The sequence below is a fragment of the Taudactylus pleione genome, unplaced genomic scaffold, assembly GCF_031769625.1.
Source record: "Taudactylus pleione unplaced genomic scaffold, aTauple2 ptg000758l, whole genome shotgun sequence".
Taxonomy (NCBI): domain Eukaryota; kingdom Metazoa; phylum Chordata; class Amphibia; order Anura; family Myobatrachidae; genus Taudactylus; species Taudactylus pleione.
Window position 1 is genome coordinate 7,499,333 of NW_028285160.1, and position 24,451 is coordinate 7,523,783.

Genomic DNA, 24,451 nt, shown 5'->3' on the forward strand with positions numbered 1-24,451 from the left:
TTATACACAGCACTTAATTAGACACTATTTGGTATTATTTAATACTCGCTCACCCCAGTAGCACAACACTAAGCAGCACCTTTAATGGATATAATATCAGTTTGCATGCACCATGACATGGAAATTCTGGTTCCAGTTAACATTGAAATTAATTAGGTGAAGGTTATGATTTGTCCAATGTATGAGGACTTATAACAGAGGAATAGAGCTTCTCTGAATTGAAAAAGGTGCACCCATGTGATAATTCCCTCACACACTTGTCCAAGCTTAATATGCTCAATAATCTAGGTCATAAGATCTCATCTATACCCACTAATTACGCCAGTACAGCAGAGAATCTCATATGAGTGAGGGACTACTACACAAACAGTATTTCTCTGGCAGTGGAGTCTTTGATAGGGATGGCTATCGTTCAACATCAATGGCAGCAAATCACTGATGGGAAACAATTGATGATGTACAACATCGATGGCCGTCACTACCTCTCACACACGCAGTTCCAGGCAGCAGCTGTGACTGAGTAGTCAGTGGGACACAGCAGACCAAACCAGGGAAGGTGGGTGGGGCTATGCAGGTAGCACCAGGGGCGGAGCCATAAGCTAGGCCCCCTACACCAGATTAAAAAAAACAACCATTACCACACTCTCTGCTACTAATGGCTGAGAACCATCGGACCTCCACCACTGATGGTCAATGGCCATCTCTAGACAACAATATAATATAAAGATCTTGAGACATTTTCGTTCATTTTCCTACCCAAAGTTCCATTAACACAAGACAGAATAGTTAATAGTTAATTTTTTTTTTCTTTATTACTGCCAGACAGTAAGACAAATGATCAAGTTAGAAAAATGTACAGCGTTAGAACATCAGCATAGAAAACAGAACATGAAAATGTAACAAATGCCTGTAACATGAACAAGGCCTTTACAATTCTGCTGCTTGTTCTTTTTCATTTCTTGTTTAAACTGTATTCGCTGAATATATCCAGCTGATATCCTGCAGTTCTGCTGCTTCATTGTCCTAAGTAAGCAGATCTATATACCCAGGCTGCAGAACATAACAGCTCGTAAGTCACGGCACCAGGTTTCCTTGTTCTTCCGACCCACCAGTGATGAATATTCACGTCTTAAACTGCTTGGAATGCGGAATCCTTCATCCCCATAATAAACTGAAATAAAATAAATGTTTGTTTCATATTACATCCAACTACTGCACTTTAAGCTTGTTGTGTTGTTAAAAGGAGGAGTTCCTCCAAAACTACTGTTACTATCCCAGACTACAACATTGGGTCTAGGTCCCTCTACAGAAAAGCCTAAAAGAGGTTTCCAACATACTTATTCAAATAACAAATTATCTACCACAGCTCTCTAGCAGCAAATCCCAACTACAAGTGAACGGTTCACCTTCTCATAAAAGAATAGGAAGAACAAAAACAGATTAATACATTTAGGGGCTCAATTATGAATGAGTGATCATACACAATAAGTTTTAAAACTGTTTTAATGATAAAAAAAAATGGATCTCGCTTATTATATTAATATTGTGAAACATTGCTATGTATTAGAAACCTTGATCAACCATGTTTTAATGCTTTCTAACATTAACAACCCAAAGCTATTACGTTTTATTATCTCATCAAAAAGGAGCCAGACTAGGAGTTTTTAGAAGTGCAGATGATGCCCATAAAACCAATCAGATTCTAGCTATTATCTTCTAGAATGTGCTAGTTAAATGTTAAGTAGAATCTGATTGGTTGCTATGGGTAATATCTACACTTCTACAAACTCTCACTTTATTAAATATACCCCTAGGTCTTTCTTCCTTCCACTCATCTCAGTAGGACTGAAGGTTTTGAATTGAAATAAACAAAAAGGAGATTAAACGGAGGTTTCTCTGTGTATTGCCTCTTTATTGTGTTGGAGTCGTTTACCTACTTTAAGATGGAGAATGTTAGTTGTGATTTTCTCCCGTTACAAAACGACGACATCACTTCAGTGTGTACCCAGCTTTAGCTGATGCTAGGAGGAGTCTCTCTCTGCTAGGAGGATACCTCTCTGATCTGGTTCACCCTCCCTATTATAATACCAGGGGGATTCTCTTATAATAGGATTTTTTTTTTTAAGAAGTCATAGCACCATGCCTGTAGTCACAGCATAATAAAATAAAAATGTTACTTTTTTTTTTTTTTTTTTTAAACTATTTGGTTTACACCAAGGTGGTTTAAACCAGCCAACCCTGTGTGTAATCTACTTATATAGTGCTATAATATATTGCAGCTTACTTATATTAAGCAGATATTAACTTTTTGGCAAACATTCTAGTAGCACTACTGTACATGTCAAGTGATCTCTAAATAAAGATAATTCATTACAAAATCTGTTTTTCTGGCTTGAATGAGGTACAATTGCTGATCACTGCAACCACTTTACTAGTAAATGACACAAGATTACAACTGCAACCAATCAACAACTGGCTTTAAAATCGTTCTAGATTAAGTTATATGAAAGAAAAAGAAAAAATAGATTCTGGTTACTTGTTTAGGATTGCAAACGGAATTATTTACATCAATTTTCCCGCCCTCTTGGATGGACACATTACAAAACAAGGGTTTCCCTTCTTTACGGAGGTTATTCAGAAAAACAGTAGTTTCCCTTTGTCAGCTAAAATCATGTAAAATACTTTGGCAGTTCCTCATGTAAGCGGATATGCAATGTGGAGATTTTTACATATATCTTCTAAATGCAGAACATTAATTTGTTTTTAAAATGTACTACTTGTGCCCGGACACAAGGATGACGTGAGCACGGTATTGGCATTAGTGAGAGTTCCTACAATATCATCAGTAGGGGGTTATCACTACAAGGGCATGGTTTCCTCAGAAACCTAAAGCACGTGATATTAACATGCATGACTATAGCTGCAAAAATTACACCAGGGGTAGGCAACGTGTGGCACTCCAGCTGATGGGGATCTACACATCCCAGCATGCCCCGTCACTGTTTTGCTGTTAGCATGCCCTAACACTGTAGCAGGACATGCTGGGATGTGTAGTTCCACATCAGCTGGAGTGCCACACGTTGCCTACTCCTGGTTTAAATTTTGCAGATGGCGTGCCACACGTTGCCTACCCCTGGATTATACCATGTAAAGCAAAAGGAGGCATCTGTTAATTGAGGAAGAGGGGAAAAAAAATAAAAAATAACTAAAAGTTAAAGTGACTTTTCCATTAGTGTAGACTTGAACGCTAATAATCAAATTTATAAATAAACAAAAAAAATGAGTGAGCAATTCAGAAGATATAAAAAGTAGTTTTCAGTAACAAACATTTTGCCCAAGTTCATCGTTAACATGCATTTTGTCAGGTTGCATTGGATGTGTATAAAACACACACAAAAAAATTAATGAACACAATTCCTGATCCATTTCAAATCTTAACATTTATATATAATACTCCTGGAGAGTCCTCTAATCATAATCTTGTACTTTCATTCACTTTCCTGCTCCCCACTATTATTTCATTGACATGTTTCTAATCAAACACACCAAGTGCCAGCTCTACTGTACTCTAAAGCTGGGTACACACGTCAAGATTTTCTGTCCAACCATCCAACTAGTTGATTGGTTGGAATGAAAATCTGGTAAGGTATGGAAGAAATTGACGACAATCAGGAATTTGCTCCCAAATGCCAGAAAATGGACAAAAACTGATAAACAGTAATCTTTATTAGCGTTCGAGACAGACACACCCAGGCATTCCTTAAGTTCTGAGAAAATAATGACCGATTACACCTCTCATGCCATTAACTCAGAAGAGCTTATCCAAATCTCTTCCACGGAAGAGAGACAACAAATTAAAGACCTTGAACTTTATATCTAACAAACGTTATTAGCACTACACTAATTTTAAAACATACAGCAATATTCTGGTCTTCAAGGGGTAGCTTAAGCAACTTTGCGCCACTAAACCTACCAAGATCCTGTAATGACTACATTAAAAACACTAGGATAGATGTGACAGCTTCCCTAAGAAGGGATGGGATACTTCCATACATACCAGTACCTGGCCAACTCATTATGGAATGTAGATCCAAAACTTTTCGCCAAAATTCTAGCAGTTCAATAGGCCTTTATTATTTGCTCTCTGGTTTACACAGACCAGGTTGGTTTCGTTATGGGTGAGCAAGCCACAGACCTCAAAGTAATTGACCATATTCATGTAGCGAATACACAAACTCTCCATGTACTGATAGTCGCCATGGAAGTCGAAAAGGCCATTGATAGCATGGACTAATTTTTAATACGTCTTACCCTCCAGGTTTTTGCTTTCACATTGCTTTTGTACATGGTACTTTTATTTTAAACTTTGCGTCTGTTCTAGCGAATGGCTTTGCTTCTGCTTCATTTCCCATCAAGAACATTAGGAGGGAGACCAGTCCCATATCACGTTTTATATGCTGGAGCCTCTTAAGGTGCATACACAAGGTACGGTCTGTACTACCGACGACTTGAAAGATCTCTTTCAAAAATATCTTTCAGTGAAGTCATCCTGCCACATCTCTGAACAGGCAAAGTTGACAATATCGTGCAAGTTGGCCTGCATGTACGGGACGATCATAGATATCGTTATCGGTCATGTGGGAACGCGCATCGTTACAGCATAAAAATGAACAATATATCGTTGAACGATAGTTATCGTTCAAAGATATCGTACCTCGTGTATGCAGCTTTACATCTGGAAGGATCTCTGTATATCGTGGACAGGATGTATCAATATAGTTCAAATTAATATTCTGAAGAGGTTTTATCAATATCTTACAGACTCACCAAGTTCGTGTCCAGTTATCCTTCCTAAAAACTCTCCAGCAAACCATTTCCATATTTATTTGGTCAGATGCCGAAGAGCCCATTTTCTGATCTTGTACGAGCAGATTAGTGCAGGTGGTTTGTGTCTACCAACTTCCAGAAATATTATTTGCCTCTTATTTTTCTCAAGCAATTCTTACACCCACCTTAGGAATATATTTACTAAAGTGTTGGTTCTACAAAAGTGTAGATGCTGCCCATAGCAACCAATCATTCTACTTATTTATCTAGTACCTTCTAGAAAATGATAGCTAAAATCTGACTGGTTGCTATGGGCAACATCTCCACTTTTGTAAACCCGCACTTTAGCAAATATCCCCCATAGAGCAGGGGTTCCCAACCACGGTCCTCAAGAGACACTAACAGTCCAGGTGGAGCACAGGTGACTTAATTAATACCTCAGTTATTTTGATTTAACCATCTGTGCTCAAGCCTGGATATCACTAAAACCAGAACTGTTAGCGTGTCTTGAGGACCAAGGTTGGGAATCACTGCCTTAAGAGTCTGTGCAGATCTAGAAGCAGACTTTCCCAAAATCTTTTTGCTCCCCACCATTAGATTTACGTTATCTATCTAGGACTGCTAATGCCAGAGTATTCCAACTCATCCCAAATCCTCAAAATATATCCCCATAATTTATCCACTGAACCCAGAATATTGGATTCTGAAAGGATATTGAGTCATTGCATACTTTCCCCAATTTCTCGGACCTTCAGGATTGCTTTTTCAACAGCTCCAGGTCAGAAATTCTTGCACATCTCATCTAGTGGGCACTGAAATCAGAACTCATAGAAACGCTCTGCCTTCAGTGCTCTCCCTCCCATGATCTGAACTCATACAGCATGCTACTTGGCCACAACCAACCCGTAAAAGCCCCGAAAGAGGAAACCTGGGAGATGGACATAGGAGGAGACCTTGTACCCGGAGGAGTGGGTTAGGATTTGGAAGGGCATTGCAAAAATAAGGAAAACGCTTATAAACTGATTGCAAAAAGTTCCAACCCATCTGCGAGCCATCTGTCCTTCATCGATAAGATGCTGGAGGGACTGTGGTTGGGATGGCTCCCTGGTCCACATATGGTGGTCTTGCCTCAAACATGGACCAAACTGGAACTTTGTCCACAACTTGATGTATACTACAACTGGGATCTGTCTCCTATTATGCCCATCACATACTATACAATGCTGCCAACTGCTCAATAGCTGAAAACTGGAAAAAAACAGAACCACCTTCCATCAACGCATATGGAACACATATCACCCGAGAACATCTCACAAGACAAGAATGTTCTTATAAATTTAAGTGTGTTTAGTCTAACTAGATCTTGCATCACAACACCCCTACTCGCATTCAATTGTGGTTCGGTGTAATTCTCGGCAGGCTTGGTCATCCAGTTGTTTCCTTTTTTTTTACCAACATCCCCCCCCACCATATGTCCCTACTCATTCTTCCACTTTATCCTAGCCCTTTTGCTTCTCCTTTTCACCCCCAACCACAAACCTCAGACTTCTATTCTGGCTGTTCAACACCCACCCTGAGATTTTTAGGTCATCTAGGACTATATCAGTGATCGCGGTGAGCGACAAAATTTGTGGGTCCCAGGGACCCACCACTTTAAAAAAAATGGGGTCCTACCGGACCATTTCTGGGTCCCATCATAATTTATGCTTTAGAGCTCCCCATATGCCTCAGACCTCTCCACATGCCACCACACATCCCCACATGCCTCTAAAATGCAGATCTGATACCCCCAACAGCATCAGATATCCCCACAAGCCCCTTAAATGTATGTTTTAATGCCTCCATGATCTTTCAGGTAATGACTTGTCTGTTCACAAAACCCATAGTGAATAAGTAGGCTTACCATATCATCCCTTTAAACTGGGACACTCATGGATTACACAGGTTCTGTGGCTCATTAAAACCAGGCGAAATCTAGGCATGAAGTCAGCCAGTCACAGAACCTTTGTAATTAATTCACGTGTCCCGTTTTGAAGTGATATTATGGTTAGCCACTTTAGGTAATAGGCATATTTATCAAAGGATAAATGCCCGGTCTTTACACATTATTTCACACATTAATGCCCTTTACACATTATGCCACACAGCAAAGCCCAGCCTTTACACATTATGGTATGCAGTAATACCCCTTACAAAATTATGCTGCATATGAATGCCCTTTAGTCCCCCTGTGCAGTGCCCCCAGCAGCAGTCCCCCTGTGCAGTGCCCCCAGCAGCAGTCCCCCTGTGCAGTGCCCCCAGCAGCAGCCTAGTGCCCGACAACCCTGGTGGTCTAGGAAGGAGTAAAATACCGGTGGCCCAAGGCCGCCTACTGGTATGGTGGAAGAGGCTGCAGGGGGAGCTTCGTTAGCTCTTTTGCTTTCCTCCCCCGCAGTCCTCTTCGGCCCTCAGCTTCAGTCTTCTGCCACTGGCCCGTCCTGGCCAGCGGCACCGCCTGTTCCTTCTTGATCACGCCGTCTTCTGGCCTCTTGCGCAGCAGCCGGAAATGTTGCCGCGCCGCTCTTCTCTTCAGGAGGTCCTCGCTCCTCCCCTCCGCCGATGGACTGAACGTTCCCGCTCAGCGGCGTCTATTCAAGACAGCGCGAGTGGGCGGGCCTATGATGCGGCGAGCCGCGAGTGGCTCGTCGCGTCTGCCTCCTATTGGCTGCTGGACAGCGAGCCAAAAGCTCGCAGACAGTGCCAAACAACCGCCGCCGCTATTTGGCTTCCGGGCAGCGAGCTCCGCTCAGCTTGCGCCCGGAGCCAAGCTTCTCCCGCCACCACTGGTGGAAGGGACCAAGCGGTCCCTTCACCAGGTACCCACCGCTGGGAACAAACATTGTCCCAGCGCCGGGCCCGGACGCTGTGCCGGTGCTGGGATCAGACACTTGATCCCAGCACGGCTTTCCACAGCAGCAGCCAATGAGAGTCTATCTGACTCTCATTGGCTGCTCTAACAGACAGCGTTGTGTCTGTCTCTGCAGGGGGACGCGCTGTGCTGCAGCCAGCTGTCAGGGATTGGCCACAGCGCAGCGCATCCCCGGGGACCCGGTAACTTTAAAAAAGTGGGTCCCCAGTGCCCAATATCGGGTATAATACGAGATATAGCGCGTATTTGCGAACACTGCTATATTTTTTGCCTCTCCATTTGCTGGACTTGTAAGTGATTGCAACAAAGTTCGAATTGCATCACTTGTTATATCCCCATACCCCACGCTCCATCCCCGTTTATATTTAAAAAACAACTTGCGCTTTGTTGAAATAAATTAAAAAAAAAAAAAGTACAACAAATTTACAGAATTGGAAAGTGAAAAATGTGACTACAGTATAGTATATAAGACTTAAGAGTAGATTTTGCATAACAAACTATTTACTCTTTCGGATTCCTTTTTGACATATGCGATAAGCAACAATATAGCCCCAACCAGGAAGAAGTGAAAAGGAAGATCTATGTGACATGACATCAAACTCTTTTAAATTGAAGCCAGAGCTGCATGCGCCAATCACCCTGTGCTATGCCAGTGCATGGGGTTCATGGCCCTATTACATAAAATATTTTAGTGCATAGCTAAACTACCCGTGGTTGAAAATCCCACTGAAAGTCTTAGAATATATTATATATCTGACCTCAAGTATAGATTCTATCAGGAAATACCACTTTTTGGTCCCAAAAGAATAGCACACTGGTACTTGGTGACAAAAAGGTGTGCCCACTGGTTTAGTGCAGATTTTCAGAGTTTATATGCGGTTAAGGAGCCAGAAAGAAGAGTGTTTATAGACTGTGCACCAACTGTCCCATCTGAGATGCCATAGGTTTTCACTAACAATGCTTATCAAATCAATGCGGCAATGCAAAATCGCCACATCTTGTGAAATGCGTGAGCTTTCGATCAAAATAGAAACTGCACTTGAAATCCTAGCAATTATACATCATTTTGATTCTGTATTATATGAAATATGTGCAGTTATCAGCCAATATCATTTGCATTCCTAAACAAGAGCACTCCTAGGGAAACCTCACATGGGAAACTATAGAAACGCAATTAAGGAAGTCAGTAATGCAAATAAAACTCCTCTGCAAATTGATTAAGAAATACAAGCAGGGTATCCCAAAGGGAACTATATCATAAAAACACAAATTCCACCCACAAAAATGTTTTGTTTTATTCAGATTTATGTTTAGAAAATGACCCACCTATTGCACAATAGTGCTGAATATGCAGACACATCACCAGTTGGGCGCTTATTACATTACTTGTTAAACTGCAGATCTGCTTTTTACTAATTATTAAAATTTTATGGAGTTCTCAAAGCCAATTGGCTAAATATTAATACCTGGAGGTTGCGGTAGCCAACCAGCTCAGAGAAAGCTACCACAATATGAGTCACTGCTTTGGTGATGACACCAGCTACAGAGCAGCGTGACAATGGTTGGGCTTGATCCATTCCTGAGACATGTCACAGCGACTTTGTATTTTCTCCCTGTTGACCTGCAGCACCCAGTCTCCAGATATACTGAGCCGCCGATAGGCTTTGGTCAAGTCTATTATACTGATACTGCCCTGTCGGGCAAGAATGATCCAGCTGGGTTAAAATCCATCTGCACTGTCACAAACCTTCAATTCCTCCAGCAAGGACATTATTGGACACTATTGACCTATTACTAACCTATTCTGAACAAATTAATAATTGAATAATCTATAGAAAATTTTGCTTAATGGAGGACTTTTATGAAAATGTATATTTAAAAGTGTTACGATAGGATTCACATATTATTCTAGTTTGAAAGCGACCTGAACATCGGTTACTACCAGCTACCTGTACAACTGAATCGGCTCCCAATGTGTATAGATTTTAGTTAAGTGCCACATCAGGATATTTACTTTATTCGCAACCTGCTTAAAGCATTCTCAGGGGCGCAATGAATGTATTAAAACAATTAAGAAACATGCAAGTTCATGACAGAGCAGTATAATTTAACTTATGGATCAAAGAAGCGTTTAAGTCTTCCGAATTAAAAAGAAGTATTGCAATGTGCACCTTTAGTACTCTGCCATAATTACCTTAGTATTGAGGGCTCCGGCATTCCAGGGTCAGCTCCTCTTTTGAAACCTAAAATAGAAGATAGTGATGAGATTTTAGTAAATGTAAATCAGGCAGAGGGAGCTTGCATTAGGTGACTATGTGAAAAACATTACGAAATCTACATTAGTTCAATGGAGGCAGTAATACCAGGGACATAAAGGTTACTGTATACGGGCCAGAGTTTTTGATGTTTAACCTAATAGGGCATCAAAGACTTTGTTTTTGTACACAAGGGGGCATATGTATCAAAGCTTGATGTGAGATAAAATAGTGAAATATATATCACCAACCAATCAGCTCCAAACTATAATTTCTTAAACACAGCCTGCAAAATGTAAATTAGAAGCTGATTGGTTGGTGATCTATATCTCACAGTTTTATCTCACATCAAGCTTTGATACACATATGCCCCTAGATCCGCACGTAGCAACCATTAAACTGAGTATCTATTCACCCGGTAAGCCTGGCGGGAACACTAAATAAATCACTAAACAAAATACCACTGTTCACAGCGTTACTGCACCACCATAATCCAATGGGAGTTCCTGAACCTTTTAATCCAGTGACATTCTTGTTTTTAATCCAATAGCAAATGTGCTTAATTTGCAGTCCAAAAGAGAAAACTAACTAGATGGTGACCTAACCCACAGGGAAATCTACAAGATGATCACTTTTTAATCCAGGGGTAATTTTTTTATAACGCACAAATTTACTAAAGGCAAACTCAGGTGAGAAATCATGAAACTTTCTGCAAAACTCGGGTGAAAACATAAATAGAAATAAATACACCATCGGCCAAACTCGCAGGTACTTTCCATAGACAGGAATACAATACCGGAATTTACCAAGAATTAGGATTATAATCACAAGTGTAATCTAAGCAAACTCGGTCCAAAATAGAAGTTCTAAATAGACTACCTCCTGAGCAGTGTGTTTAGCACAATCATGCACAGATCAGTGTGATCCGTGCATGTTTCTGCCAAAAAAGGGTGGCGTTTTTTTTTTTTTTTAAAATGACGTGGGGTCCCCCCTTAAAAGCATAACCAGCCCTAGGCTCTGTGAGCCAGTCCTGGTTTAAAAATACTGGGGAAAAAAATGGCATGGGGTTCCTTGTATTTTTAAAACAAGCACATGTAATGCAAAGCATTAACACCCCAAACTAGTCAGCCCAGGGCAGGGATCCCAGGCGAGATGGGGACCCCCCCTCTCCTGAGCACCCCAGGTCTAGGCTGAAACCCAGGGCTCTTCCAAGCAGAGTAATAGTTATAATAGGGTAATATTGTTTTTTTTCACAGTGGGACTACAGGTCCTAACGTGCCTTCCCTTTGGCACTTGTAGAATGACAAGTGCCAGCAGGCGACTGGTACCCCCACTGTAAAAAAAAAACCATTAGAATAATCACAGTACACACACACACACATCATAGACCGTAAAAGTTTATTACATACAATCACACTATACCAGTGTTGGCTAACCTTGACACTCCAGCTGTTATGGAACTACATAACCCAGCATGCACTGCTACAGTTTTGCTATTAGGGCATGCTAAAACTGTGGCAGGGCATGCTGGGATATATAGTTCCACAACAGCTGGAGTGTCAAGGTTAGCCAACACTGCACTATACTCACCTTGTTCCCAGTGTCCAGTCCTGTTCTCTAGTAGCATCCTGTTTTTTTGGCTATAAAAAAATAAAAATAAAAAAAACCTCCCCTACCACTTGGAGTAGGTAGGTCCTCTAGTCCAGTAGTGTCCCCGGCCATTAAAATAAAACAACTCCATGTCTCAAGCCATTTTCAGACTGAAGAGCTGTATCAATCAACAGCCAGGTTGCTGATTGGCCTGTTTGCTAGCCAATCAAAAGTGGCCGGTGTTTCAGCAATGCTGTGCTTGTTTAAACTCAGGCAATCTGGGACCAGACACGATTCTTATTAAAAATGTACCCCTTAGGGTTAGGCTATGGGAGGGAAGGATTAGGGTCAGGCACTAGGGAGGGTTAGGATTAGCTATATATTCACCACCGGAAGTGCCGCAGGATCCTCCAGAAGTCACAACAATCCCTAGAAGACACCGATAGAACTGCTGGGCCCACCATACCAAGTAGTTCACTGCTAGACCACCAGGGTTGTTTTGTCGATATTCTAATAATGTTGACATGCTCAATGTCAACATTATGAATTTTGACAAAATATACTGCGCCCCCTACAGATGTAGGGAAGCTACAGCTATGTTTGTTGCTCATTATTGCTATAGTCCATTGAAATAATTGGGCTATAGGAATGAATAGGCTATAAAAATGGGTGCATTGAATATAACTGGTTCTATTTCAGCACACTGTTGCATGCTCTGCCCTAGGAGCAAAACACATAAGTTGAGCGCAGAATTTAAAGGCCTGATTGACAGCCAGGCAACTCACAGCCAATCAGATGTCGCTTACTTTGACAATCGGATCACAAATACTACTACTACTGGCACTTACAGTATATTAAATACTTATATTGTATGGTAGCAGATACAGCCATTTCTTATTGAACATACTAAATTAACTACACTTTACTTATTGGACAGTCACAACATAAAAATGTCTCAGATCATTGCGCAAATGAAGACTGTACATTTACGTAATGATACCTAATGATGATGCTACAAGTTATTTCTGCACTGTGATAGTTATGTGGTCACTTCCTCTGAGGCAGGCTACAGTGCCCAGATGCTGACAGTTTATGTACCAACAGAGAGAGAGAACCACAGACGTAACATCGGAAATCTCCTCTAGTGCTGGGTGTAATGTTTCCCCAGTCACCATGCGTCATCTACTATTAACCCCTGGACCTCGGCAAGAATAGTTCCTTTACCCAGTGTCAAAAAATTGGTGTATCTATATTACTCTCTGTATGACAGAGATTTGTATTGCATTCAGGAAGAGAGGTACATAAGTCCTGAAAAGTGTGTAATCAGACAGAATGGCAAACTGTATATAGATAAAGCGTTCCACGCTAGGTACAACTAGATTTTAAATGAAAGTAGAAACACTAAGCCTGATTCACTACGGATCACGTAGTGGTTTCTCCGACCACTCCCCCGTCACCACCTCCAAATGCCGATATCCCATCACTCACTCTGCAACGGTTTCTTTCTGCATACGTGATCGCAGTGCTACTTCACGCATGTGCACTGCATTAAACTGTGCAGTGCCCACACCAACTCACACATACCACTGTAATACCAGTCTATTGCCCGTATTCAATTTGAGGCAAAGTGTCGGAATCGGCGATAATTTATCGCCGATGACGTCATTTTCGCCGGTGCGAAGAGTCAATGTAAAAAAAGGGGACAATTTTTCGCCAGCCTTTAGCAGGCGAAAAAAAAATGCAGAATTGAGGTTTAGGGGTGCAGGCTTAAAAAAAAAAAATAGCCTGCACCCTTGGGAATGCCCCCTTAAAACAAAATGTGCAAAAAAAAGTTTTGTTTTTGTTTTTTGTTTTTTTAAATCGGGACACCCCCAAAAAAATAAAATTTTTGGGAAGAAAAAATAAATAAATAGGGGAACAGTGTTTAAAAATAGCAATGTAAGTATGCGGCAGGTGCTTTTTTGCAGAATTTAAAAAAAATTAGATTAGGGACTTAAAAATATGCTTGTACCCATTTTCATGTACCCCAAATTTGATGGGACCACTTTTAAAAAATAAAAAACAAAGCTAAGTGCGGCTATTTAAAAAAGCAGAACACATTCTGCAGGGCTAAACGGGGGTACCACGACTGAACCCCCATGTCTGGACATCTTTAGGGGGGTCCTAGGAACAAAACCCGAAAATTGACATTACTTTTCGCCAATCCAGGTTTCGCCGGTTCCCGATTTCGCCTACTTTGGAATTGAATACGGGGAATAGCGGGCACAAGCGCGATACTTTTCCGCCTGGAAAACAGGCGAAAAGTCCAGCAGGCGAAAAGTCCAGACAAATTGAATACGGGCCTATGTCTAAGTCCAACTGAAATGTAGCATAAATCTACACTGCTTATGTGTACAAATAACATGTTCTGACATTCCTATAAACAGACACAGGATAACGAATATCAAACAGAAACCGTGAAGCTCAGTGGTCTTGATAAAAACAACAGAATGCCCAGAGTTTAAGAAGGAAAAGCGGTTTCAACGGCAAAGCTTTAATATTCACCTGTAAAAGGAAAACTAAACCCAAACTACATGGGATATATGTCCAAGTACATTTTTGAGATGGTCTTTGTCCTGTGGAAAAAACACATCTGATCTTGTGCACACCACGCACTCACATGGAACATATTATGTAGGGCGATTAAACAAATCACTGGACAACACATTACAAACAAGGACCGTAGAGAGCCGTGATGGGCCTGGGTGCTGGAGAGGCGTGGCCAAATAGTCTAGGCAAGGCCACATCCCCTAGAAAAAAAAAATGCATGCAGTGCCGAGTGCTGCACAGGGATGGCGCTGTGCATCTCACAGCCAGGGGCAGATGCAGCAGTTCAGCGGCAGCAGCCTCCCTGGACCCTGCACAGCTGGGGCAAGAGGCTGCTACTGCAGAGAGACAAGAAATGTTACGGGGCTGTTGACCAGGGCAACGGTACTTAGTACCTGCTCTCCACCCCTCTTGGTGCCCCCGTGACAAACACATTCATGTTCTCTGCTAATGAAGAGTAGGCTGCAAGTAATAAACTGCAAACTTTAGTCAGCATCATTATTTTTAATTCCATGATAAAATTATACATGTAATGTCTGCATTTGCATGTTACTGTGGTGCATCGGACCCCATTGTTTGACCCGATAACCTGACTACTAATGATTGAATAAACAAATAAAATGTGACTAGAAGAGATTACACTTTATAAGCGTGGGTTCTATATGTAATTTAAAGTCTGAGCAGATGCCGAAGGGCCACATGCAGCCCCCAATACACTAATTTGATAGGCCTGTTTTCAACATGGGTATATCAATTGGAGAGTAAATGTAATTACTAGTAGAAGAAGGGGGGTGTAGAAGCCTCACACACACACAAAAAAAAAGTTACGTTATTAGTAGCAATCGTGACAAAAAAGAAGTACTACAGACATGAGGGAATGGAAACCATAGAAGAGGTGTAAAAAGAATCTAAGACAAAAATGTCTTATGGCACGAAAAGAAAAGGGGAAGTAGTTACTTGAGAAATGTATATACAGCATCACACTTCCCACTAATTAAATATGAGCACTGTTGCTATTAAAAGAAACGTTACAGTACAGTACAACCCAAACTGGCTCCTATGTGTTCCATAGGTTGAACCCGTGTTGTGCTGCATTTCCCCTTTCGATTTCTATTGACCATTCATTTCAATGGATCCGTATGCTACATGTGGAAACTCCACTGAAATGAAAGGGCCATGGACATCAATAACACTGCACAGCACTGGCATCCCCCACCCCAACAGTAATAAACATTTCATTCATTTTCACTGATGTGCGATCAAAGGAGGGAGTCAGGAGGACTTCCATTGCTATCAGCTAATAAAACGGCAGCTATGTAGGAAAGCAGTTTATTGATTGGTGGAAGAGATAAGGGTAATCACCGTCAATTGGCTCATCTCTCATTCTGTGGTGGAGTTCCGTGGAGAAACATTTGCATCACACTGAGTTTGTTTGTTTTTCTCTTGAATTACCTTTTGAATTAAAAAAACATCTGTCTTGGGAATCCCTATGTATCAAAACACAAGTCTTCGAATTCCCTTTGGATTGCAAATGAGGAATATTTTACTTTGGAACAATAGAAGCAAAAGAATGACGATGAATTGAAAACAATCCAATCTTCTCTTTGTATTATGGAGGTGCAATAAATCAGCCAGTTCTAGAAACTAATTGCACCAGTGTTTTGGTTACTGTTTTTTTTTTTTTTTTATCCACACATTTAATTATATTTCTATAATGGTCAGGGATCTTATGGACTATGTTTCCATTATACTTAAAGTCCAGGGGTACTGACTTGTACAGTTAACCTGGTGTGCAGGAATCGGTATGATTTACTGCCGGACTTAGAATCCAGACAGCGGCTGCCCGACATGGGTGAAAATCCCGATCATCCCTAAGGCAAGTATAGACTAACCAAATTCCCTCCCCTAACCCTCCTTAGGGGTGCCTAACCCTAACCTTCCCCCCAGTGCCTAACCCTAATCCCCCCCCCTTCCCCGCCGCCTAAACCTAAGTCCCCCGGAGGGTGCCTAACCCTAAACCCCCCCTTCTCCTAACCTCCCGGGGGTGTGCCTAATCCTAAAGCCTCATACACAATAATTTTTTGAACGATTATCGTTAAACGATATAATTTAACGATAATAGTTTGAAAAAATCGTTCACTTTCTGAGTCAAACGAACGATTATCGTTCATGCGCGTTCACGTTTGTAGTTTAGTCAGACTTGTCAACTCAACGATTTTCATTAAGGGAATATGCAAACATCGTTTGTAGTTCAAAAAAATAGTTCATTACACTTTAAAAAAATCTGACAGAAAATCATTCATAAAATCGTTGGTAATAAAATTGTTGTGTGTGTATGCAGCTTAAGTCCCACCCGGGAGCCCTATAGCTAACCCTCCCCTCCCGCAGCTGTCCGTGCCCGGCATCACTTCGATTGGGATACCGGGCGCCGGTCTCCCGGCGTCGGTAAAATGACAGGCGTCTAGATTTAGACGCCTGACATTTAACCCTCGCCGGGATAAAGCAGTTGGGAAGCCAGCTGTCGGGATTAGGTCCGCCAGCTTCCCGACTGCATACTGCAAGCACAACCCAGGGGTACTGAAAGGAGCCAAATCACTATTCAGCAAGAAGCTGGTAAGCCTCTAAAGCAGGGGGGGGGGGGGGGGGTTTATAAAATGCGGGTTTATATAAGTAGTGTTCAGTTTAGAACTCTGCTCCTGTCACAACCGGTACAATTCCTCTTCCCTGTCTGGGGTGTCGCTCTCTGCTGTGGTGCTTCTAGCCCACTCAGCTAATGCAACAAACTGCTGAGATACAGACCAGGGTGTGCTAGAAGGTGCAGGGTGCTAGAATGAACGCTGTATAAGTGGAGGTGCTGCCCACAGCATCCAATCAGATTCTACTTATTTATCTAGCACCTTCTAGAAGCGAATAGCTAGAATCGGATTAGTTGCTATGAGCAACACCTCCATGCTCGCATTTAGTAATTATATCCCCAGGAGAGGGGGGCTGAACAGGATGATGCAGGCTTCTGTGTTACCAGATCGGCCTGTGTAGACAAGTGTTCGTTCTTCGTTTAGAAAGCATATACACTCAGTCCAAAACATGCTGGCAGGATACCTGGCCTCACACAAAATGTCAGTGCGTGCTAAAGAGTTTAGGTCTGTAAACTCTGACGGGGAAGAGACTAGTGAATGATTAAATATTCTATGCACAGTGCTGCATGTGGGGGCATGAGATAAATCAAAGAATAACTGTCCCCATGTTTAGTCGGGAATAGCCCAGACTAGTTGTGGATGTTAGACAGAGCCTGTTTATTTTGCTTTGCTTACTAGTGGAGATTCTCCCATTCACAATTCATTGTTGTGGAATGGTAGTGAAACAATTTTCCATTCAAATGTAGAAACTCCTTATGATGTCAAGATGAGGACACCAGATCCGCCCTCAAACCAACGAGGAAGATGACTAAACACTCAGGAAGTACAAGAGGTCTGAATAGTGCTTTTCCTGGCGTGAGCATTGAGAGTTAATGCATTGTTTTCAAACCACATAGAAAAGAAACATGTACAGATGTGGTTTTAATATCTGAACAATAATACATACCCATATTATTATTATTACAATTCGCTGCCCTGTATTAAGCTATGAAGTAAAAACACATAGCACTTTTAGCAAAGGAGTGTGAAATACACCCACATTAATTACCACAGTCGTGGGGAACGGTGGTTCCTCACTTCAGCCCACACGGGTTCTTTACTGTAATTCCTTAGAATTGCATCATGTGCAAAGACAACTGGTTTCATTATTTTAACTTCATGGCCATTTACTTCCGGTGTCTGTATTAATAATAATAATAATTTTATTTATATAGCGCTTTTCTCCCATAGGACTCAAAGTCGCTTTACAGACATCAGAAAACATGGTACATTGTACAAGGATTTGGTGTTGCAAAAAAATAGAAAACCACACCGAGATAATTAAAATCAACCAAAACCTAGAGAGCACAATAAGCATATTGCAGGGTTGGTGCAGACATTTTGGGAAATAACTTCCATGGGTTATATATTCCACCCACAAAGGTACCAAATGAGGCAGCCATCTTGGGTGCACTACGTAGGATTACCCTGGGAGGAATAGGTTACGCCTAGAAGAGATGACACAAAATGGGTGGTTGCAGCATCCTGATGCTAGGAGTAGGGTCCCAATATAATAATAAGGTCCATGTATTTTTCATCCCATCCACGAGTGTACCAGGTGAGGCAGCCATGGTGGGCGCACTACAAAGGTTGTATTGACCTGACCAATATCAGATGTGGGTAAAAACGGAGAATTCAGAAGTCTGTCTTATCTAGAAGCATGCAATGTATTTTAAGGAGTTGGGGAATCACTTGCACTAACACTGGGCCTGATTCAGCAAGGATAGGATCGCTGCTGCAACCGTGCACGCAGTTCTGCTGTGAAAGTATGCTTATAATTGCAATCGCAAAGCGCTCGCATGCAGATACCCACTTCCCCTCTCGCATATCTATAATAGCTTACGATCCATCCAAAACATCGGTAACATCGAAGCCTCTCGCACAATTATGGCAATTCAGGCCTCACTTTTAAACTGCTAACTTTCCTGTACACAGTGAGCACTCAAGCTAGGTATGCAGTCGCAGGGGCCAATTTATGCACGCCCCAGTAACGACGTTCAAATGCACTGGCATGCCTATGTTTCTCTGACCCCCCCCCTTCCGTCACCACCCCCAGATGCCCTCTGCCTGTCACTCACTATGTGATTGCTCTGCGTGATAGCAGTGAAGCATTCGCGCACTGCAATGTATACGCATGCGCAGTACGCAATAATCGGCCATCTGCGTACACGATTGCAATAGCGATCCTTGCTGAATCAGGCCCACTGACATAAGCAACTTCTAGGTGCCAGCAATAATCTAGTACCTGCTATTAGTACAGGTGCGTGTGTGTTTACATACACAGCTATTAAGCCAAGTTCAAACGCAATACATGCAGTTGTTATATGTTGTTAGATCAATGGAGATCACTCTATTGACATCAATGCATTACATACATTGGGGAGAATTAAATTAAATGCAAAGTGCAACGCACGCCACCCAGTTATGGTAGTGCACCTCTATGGGATACGAGGGAAAACTACCAATGGCGGCGGGAATTTTATAGGTGTGTCATTGAATTTCTTGCGCACACAGACACTTAGTCGCTCACATTGGACGCATTATTAATATGGAAACTCTGCCCCTACCATAGTGCCGCTGCAAGTTTCAATGGTGCAATAGTCTAAAGACACAACAAGCTGTATTACACCATCTGAAGACATTCAAAGCAGGCATCTCAGTCCTTGCACAGTCAGACACACGCTTGACAACAAGGGTAAGTACTATTACCCGTTTCCACTGAGCCTGGCCAGGGTTTTACCCGCATAAAACCATGCTCAAGACCCGGGAAGAAATGCCGGGTCGATCAACCCGGGATTTTTTCCTAGGACCCTTTTCCACTGAGCCACTGCCCGGGTTGACACAGCAATAACCCGGGTATTTTGGCCAGTGGAAAAGGGGTATTAGTGGCTGATTACGCTTCTGCCTTGCAGGAGTCACACACATTCTCCTCATCAGCTACACTTATTATAATGTATGAATCAACTGCTCCCCCCACCATAAACTAAGTTATATGTTGGCATATTATAATAATCGTTTATTGGCTAAAGCAAAATGTGACTAAATGACCATATAGATCAGTGGTTCCCAACCTCGGTCCTCAAGGCACACCAACAGTCCAGGTTTTAGTGATATCCATGCTTGAGCACAGATGGTTATCAAAATAACTGCGGTACTAATTAAGACACCTGTGCTCAAGTATGGCTATCCTTAAAACCTGGACTGTTAGTGTGCCTTGAGGACTGTGGTTTGGAACTCCTGATATAGATACTTTATGCAGTATTCTGACAAGTTGACTCCCTACTTACTTTCTTTTCCACAAAGTGCTCATTCAGGTTCTTGTACTTTCCCTTTCAGCCCAGATATTAATTCTGTACTCTCCAGTCTATTTTAAATGCAGCTAAAATAATTAAAACAAGTTCCCTTTCTACATCTATCTCCCTTTTATTCCAATATCTCAGCTGTTTCCTGTCACATCTATACTAATATAATAAGAACATTGTGTCAGTCTGTTTATTCCAAGTTGGCGCAAAAACTACAGAACAGATTTTCATGAAATCTGCAACATTTTGTAGTGGAAACTCCTAGAAATAATCTGCACTTTGTATTCGTCTCGATACGTCAAGTTAAATCTGAGCAATAACAAAAAAAATGTATTGACATCAATGCAATATATAGGTGTGGCACCATGCGTGCGGCTGGTAAGAAGTGTGGGGGTGGGAGAGCTGCTTTGGGCCCACGTTCACTTGAATAGGATAGGCCACATAGCAGTCTGTGCAAGGGGCACACAGTGACATTGGTGTGAGTGGTAGGTGAATAGGATAGGCTACATAGCAGTCTGTGCACAGGGCACACAGTGACATTGGTGAGAGTGGTGGGTGAATAGGATAGGTTACATAGAAGTCTGTGCACAGGGCACACAGTGACATTGGTGAGAGTGGTGGGTGAATAGGATAGGTTACATAGCAGTCTGTGCACAGGGCACACAGTGACATTGGTGTGAGTGGTGGGTGAATAGGATAGGCTACATAGCAGTCTGTGCACAGGGCACACAGTGACATTGGTGTGAGTGCACAGGGCACACAGTGACATTGGTGTGAGTGGTGGGTGAATAGGATAGGCTACATAGCAGTCTGTGCACAGGGCACACAGTGACATTGGTGAGAGTGGTGGGTGAATAGGATAGGCTACATAGTCTCTGCACAGGACACACAGTGACAGTGGTGTGAGTGGTGGGTGAAGGAGCTGCTGCCACCAGTCTGTATAGCGCTGCTGGTCACATGGGCCACTCCGGAGACAGGGTTCCTATGCAATGCAACACAACTAGAACGCCTCAAATTAAAAGATTGTGATTTCATTGTGGGTGAAGCCGCGGGCAACAGATAGTTTTGTATAAAATGTGAAACTGTACTTCTATCTGTGTTCATCGTTTCCTTGAATCCTTTACACTAGTCCCATAGTCCTCCTAGCCCACATTCTATGCGTTATGTGGTTGGTCTGCTCTAGAAAACTGATCTCTAATGCCACATTACATCGTTATAACCCTTGTGACATAGGGGGAGATGTATGATGTAGTGCTAAGTGTCTAAAGAGCTAGATCCTGCGCAATTTGAAACTTACATCAAGCATCCACGTATTAAAGCAGAGACCATAGAGAAAGTAAATTTTCTCTACTGTATCTGCAAAAATGTAACGACTTTGCCATCTCCATTCTTTTGAATGGCGAAAGAAATCCGGCAGCTATTACTACAAAAAGCGATAAAACAGAAATCCACTGAAGTTTGCTTTCCACATATTTGCAGGATTGTTATGCCGGTATGTGTTATGAGTTTTGTCCACACTCCATCGATACGTGCTTGTGCATTAGGGTCATCCAGGACGCAGCACATGATCACTAGGCTGAAGCACTAAGGGACTTACAGGGATCACCGAAGGGAGGAGTTTTCTCTTCCTTTAAGTGCAGCAAAAGACTGACCAGATCAAAAATGTCTAAAAAAAAAAATATATATATATATTCTTCTCTCCTCTCACCCTCCACAAAAAACAAGCATAGAGACTGCCATTGAACAGTTTGAACCATTGCTGGGTGAGCCAATCAGCAAAGGAAGGAGGGGGGATTAAGGCCAGATAACGGGAAGGTGGGGCTAAGCGACGCACAGGGGAAAAAATTGCAGAGGCACAATCAACAAACGATGGCAGAGAAACATTGGAATTCCACCATCATCAATAAAAAGACATCGACCATCTGAAGCAAACCATTGATGCTCGCTAAACATCAATGGTCAATGTCCATCTCTATACTAGAAGCAGAACCAGGTGTCACACACACAGTGCTGTTGCTCAGCATCATTGGCAAGTGGAGTTGTAAAGAATGAATTACAAGGCAGGATGAAGGGGGCTTAGGGTCCCATTTAGTAATGAACCTTAATACCAGCAATACTAACAATATGCCACTGAAATTTAACATTACTTTACCCTTCCGGCAAGATCCAGCGATGTCCCCCTACTCGACTGTATCCTCCTATTGCTGCCAGCAGTGGGCTGTTCTGTCACGCACATGTGCATGGCACTTTCAGCCGGCAAAGGACTCTGCAATGCCTGGTAGGCTTCGCTGAATGGTGCAAGCGATACAGTGATTAACACTTGTAATCTTAGTTTACCGCTGTTTGTTAAATATTGAACGACGGACATATCTTCTTTAGCGAGTGCTGAAGGGGTTATGTCTCCTGGATAAATGGGTCCTTTAGTATGAATTATATGGCGTTACAATGACTTATGGGGAATAAATTACAGGTGAAGTGAGAAGAATGAAATCAAAATGGGAAAGGATTTGGATATTTAAAAAAAAAAAAATGGGGGGTGGGTCTTTCTCAAGATAAATAAATTAGGAGGGCGATAAATTAATAACACTACAGGAGAGGGCGGTACGAGATATATATATATATATATATATATATCCTGATTATGTAATTAGTTGTAACTATGTGTACGTGTGTCACACCTAATTGCATAATCAGCCTTCTAGACACGGGTGTGAAGGTTGAACCCCGTCCCAGTCTTGACCTATTACAACTACACCCTTTGCTAATGCTACTGTTAAACCTGTGACCTTTATATTGTACATAAGTTACATAACACTCAGTTCTGCTTTCTTACAAACGTATCTGCTGCTGCACTATATGACTTTCTTTATGGCATATGCACAGCACACAGACAGTTACAGTGTGACCTGACTGATGACTATATCCACACAAATATGCTCCGAGATCAGATGCAGCCATAGAGCACCACGGAGGGTGAGCTACATACACAGGAATATCACAGCATCCGTACAGTATACAGCCCGTGTGTGTGTGTGTCAGTGTCCTGCTCTTGTGGAACTACAAACCCCAGCATGCACTGCCTGCACTAGTGGTATAGCAGATGTGGATATAAGACATACTACTAACCTAAGTACAGGATGAGGGGGATGAATCCCCAGCGGACGGTGAACTGTCCGCATTTGAACACCTTTTGCAGGCGCTGCTTGGATTCCTTGCTGAGCTCAGGCATGGCCGCTGCAGAGGGCACCAGCAGGCAGAGAGGAGAAACGCTGCAGCACACAGCGGAAACGTAGCAGCAGCACTACCACAGGCCGGCCAGAGAAGAGCGTCAGTCTGGCGTGCTGAGGTTTCAGAGCGCCACCTCGTGCTTCGGGTGCAACTGCAACATTCACACAGGAAGCCTCGGCAGACATATTTGATGAGGTCTGGAAGACTTCTCTGTACTTGGGATTCGTGATTGCCAACTATGGGGCCCAATTATCAACAAATTATAGCTTTGCAGCTCGCCGCGTATTGTTTTTGTACATGTATTAAACACTGACCTGCACGCTGGTGAGTGGTAGTGTTAATGAAGCAGCCAGCGGGGTGTCGTCGTCGTCGTCGCCCCCCCCATGTAATTTGTTGATAAATGGTTAGGTCTAGACTAGAGAGCTCTAATGGACCTGTGACGTCACACCCACCTGACCCAGCATCAAAGGGGGGGGGCAGGGAAGCTAACGGGGGACCAAAAGTGTCCCCTTGCGGGTTGGCTATGCTTCGGGCACAGTGGCTTGCTACGCTCACCACAAATATTTATTCCCCCTCTATGCCCACGTGGATGGTAACACAGGAGCGGTCCAGCTCTGTGACGTATCAACCACGTATCACGTGGTTGATACGTCACAGAGGTCCTTTCTCCACATAGGATCTAGCATCAACCATTGATAAATGGCCCCTATGCAGGGGTGTAGAAGGTATTACTGTACAGCCGGCGGTTCAAATCCCAACAGCGGCAGCCCGACAAGGGTGAAGATGCCGATCGCCCCTAAGGTAAGTATCGCTAACCTAATCCCCCCCCCTAACCCTCCCTTAGGGGTGCCTAACCCTAACCTCCCCCCCAAATGCCTAAACCTAACCCCCCTTCCCCGCAGCCTACACCTAAGTCCCCCGGGGGGTTGCCTAACCCCCCCTTCCCCGCAGCCTACACCTAAGTCCCCCGGGGGGTTGCCTAAACCTAACCCCCCTTCCCCGCAGCCTACACCTAAGTCCCCCGGGGGGTTGCCTAGCCCTAACCCCCCCTTCCCCGCAGCCTACACCTAAGTCCCCCGG

General features: G+C 42.7%; 1 protein-coding gene across 1 annotated transcript; it reads right to left on the reverse strand.

Moving 5' to 3' along the window:
• Window positions 1–786: 786 nt before the first annotated feature.
• On the reverse strand, window positions 787–23,518 carry TOMM7 (translocase of outer mitochondrial membrane 7). Its single transcript, XM_088457357.1, has 3 exons — window positions 23,270–23,518; window positions 9,930–9,978; window positions 787–1,171 (listed from the first exon to the last, which is right to left on the reverse strand). Exons 1-3 carry the CDS (start codon window positions 23,370–23,372, stop codon window positions 1,156–1,158), a joined length of 168 nt encoding a protein of 55 aa, XP_088313483.1. The 5' UTR covers window positions 23,373–23,518; the 3' UTR covers window positions 787–1,155.
• Between the last annotated feature and the right edge of the window lie 933 nt (window positions 23,519–24,451).

What these genes read in the sequence shown, in the direction of transcription:
- TOMM7 (XM_088457357.1), bottom strand. Translation starts at nt 23,372, where the DNA reads ATGCCTGAGCTCAGCAAGGAATCCAAGCAGCGCCTGCAAAAGGTGTTC. An exon ending in CCCCCTCATCCTGTACTTAG is followed by an intron (nt 9,979 to 23,269) that starts GTTAGTAGTATG and finishes CTTCTATTTTAG; the next exon opens with GTTTCAAAAGAGGAGCTGAC.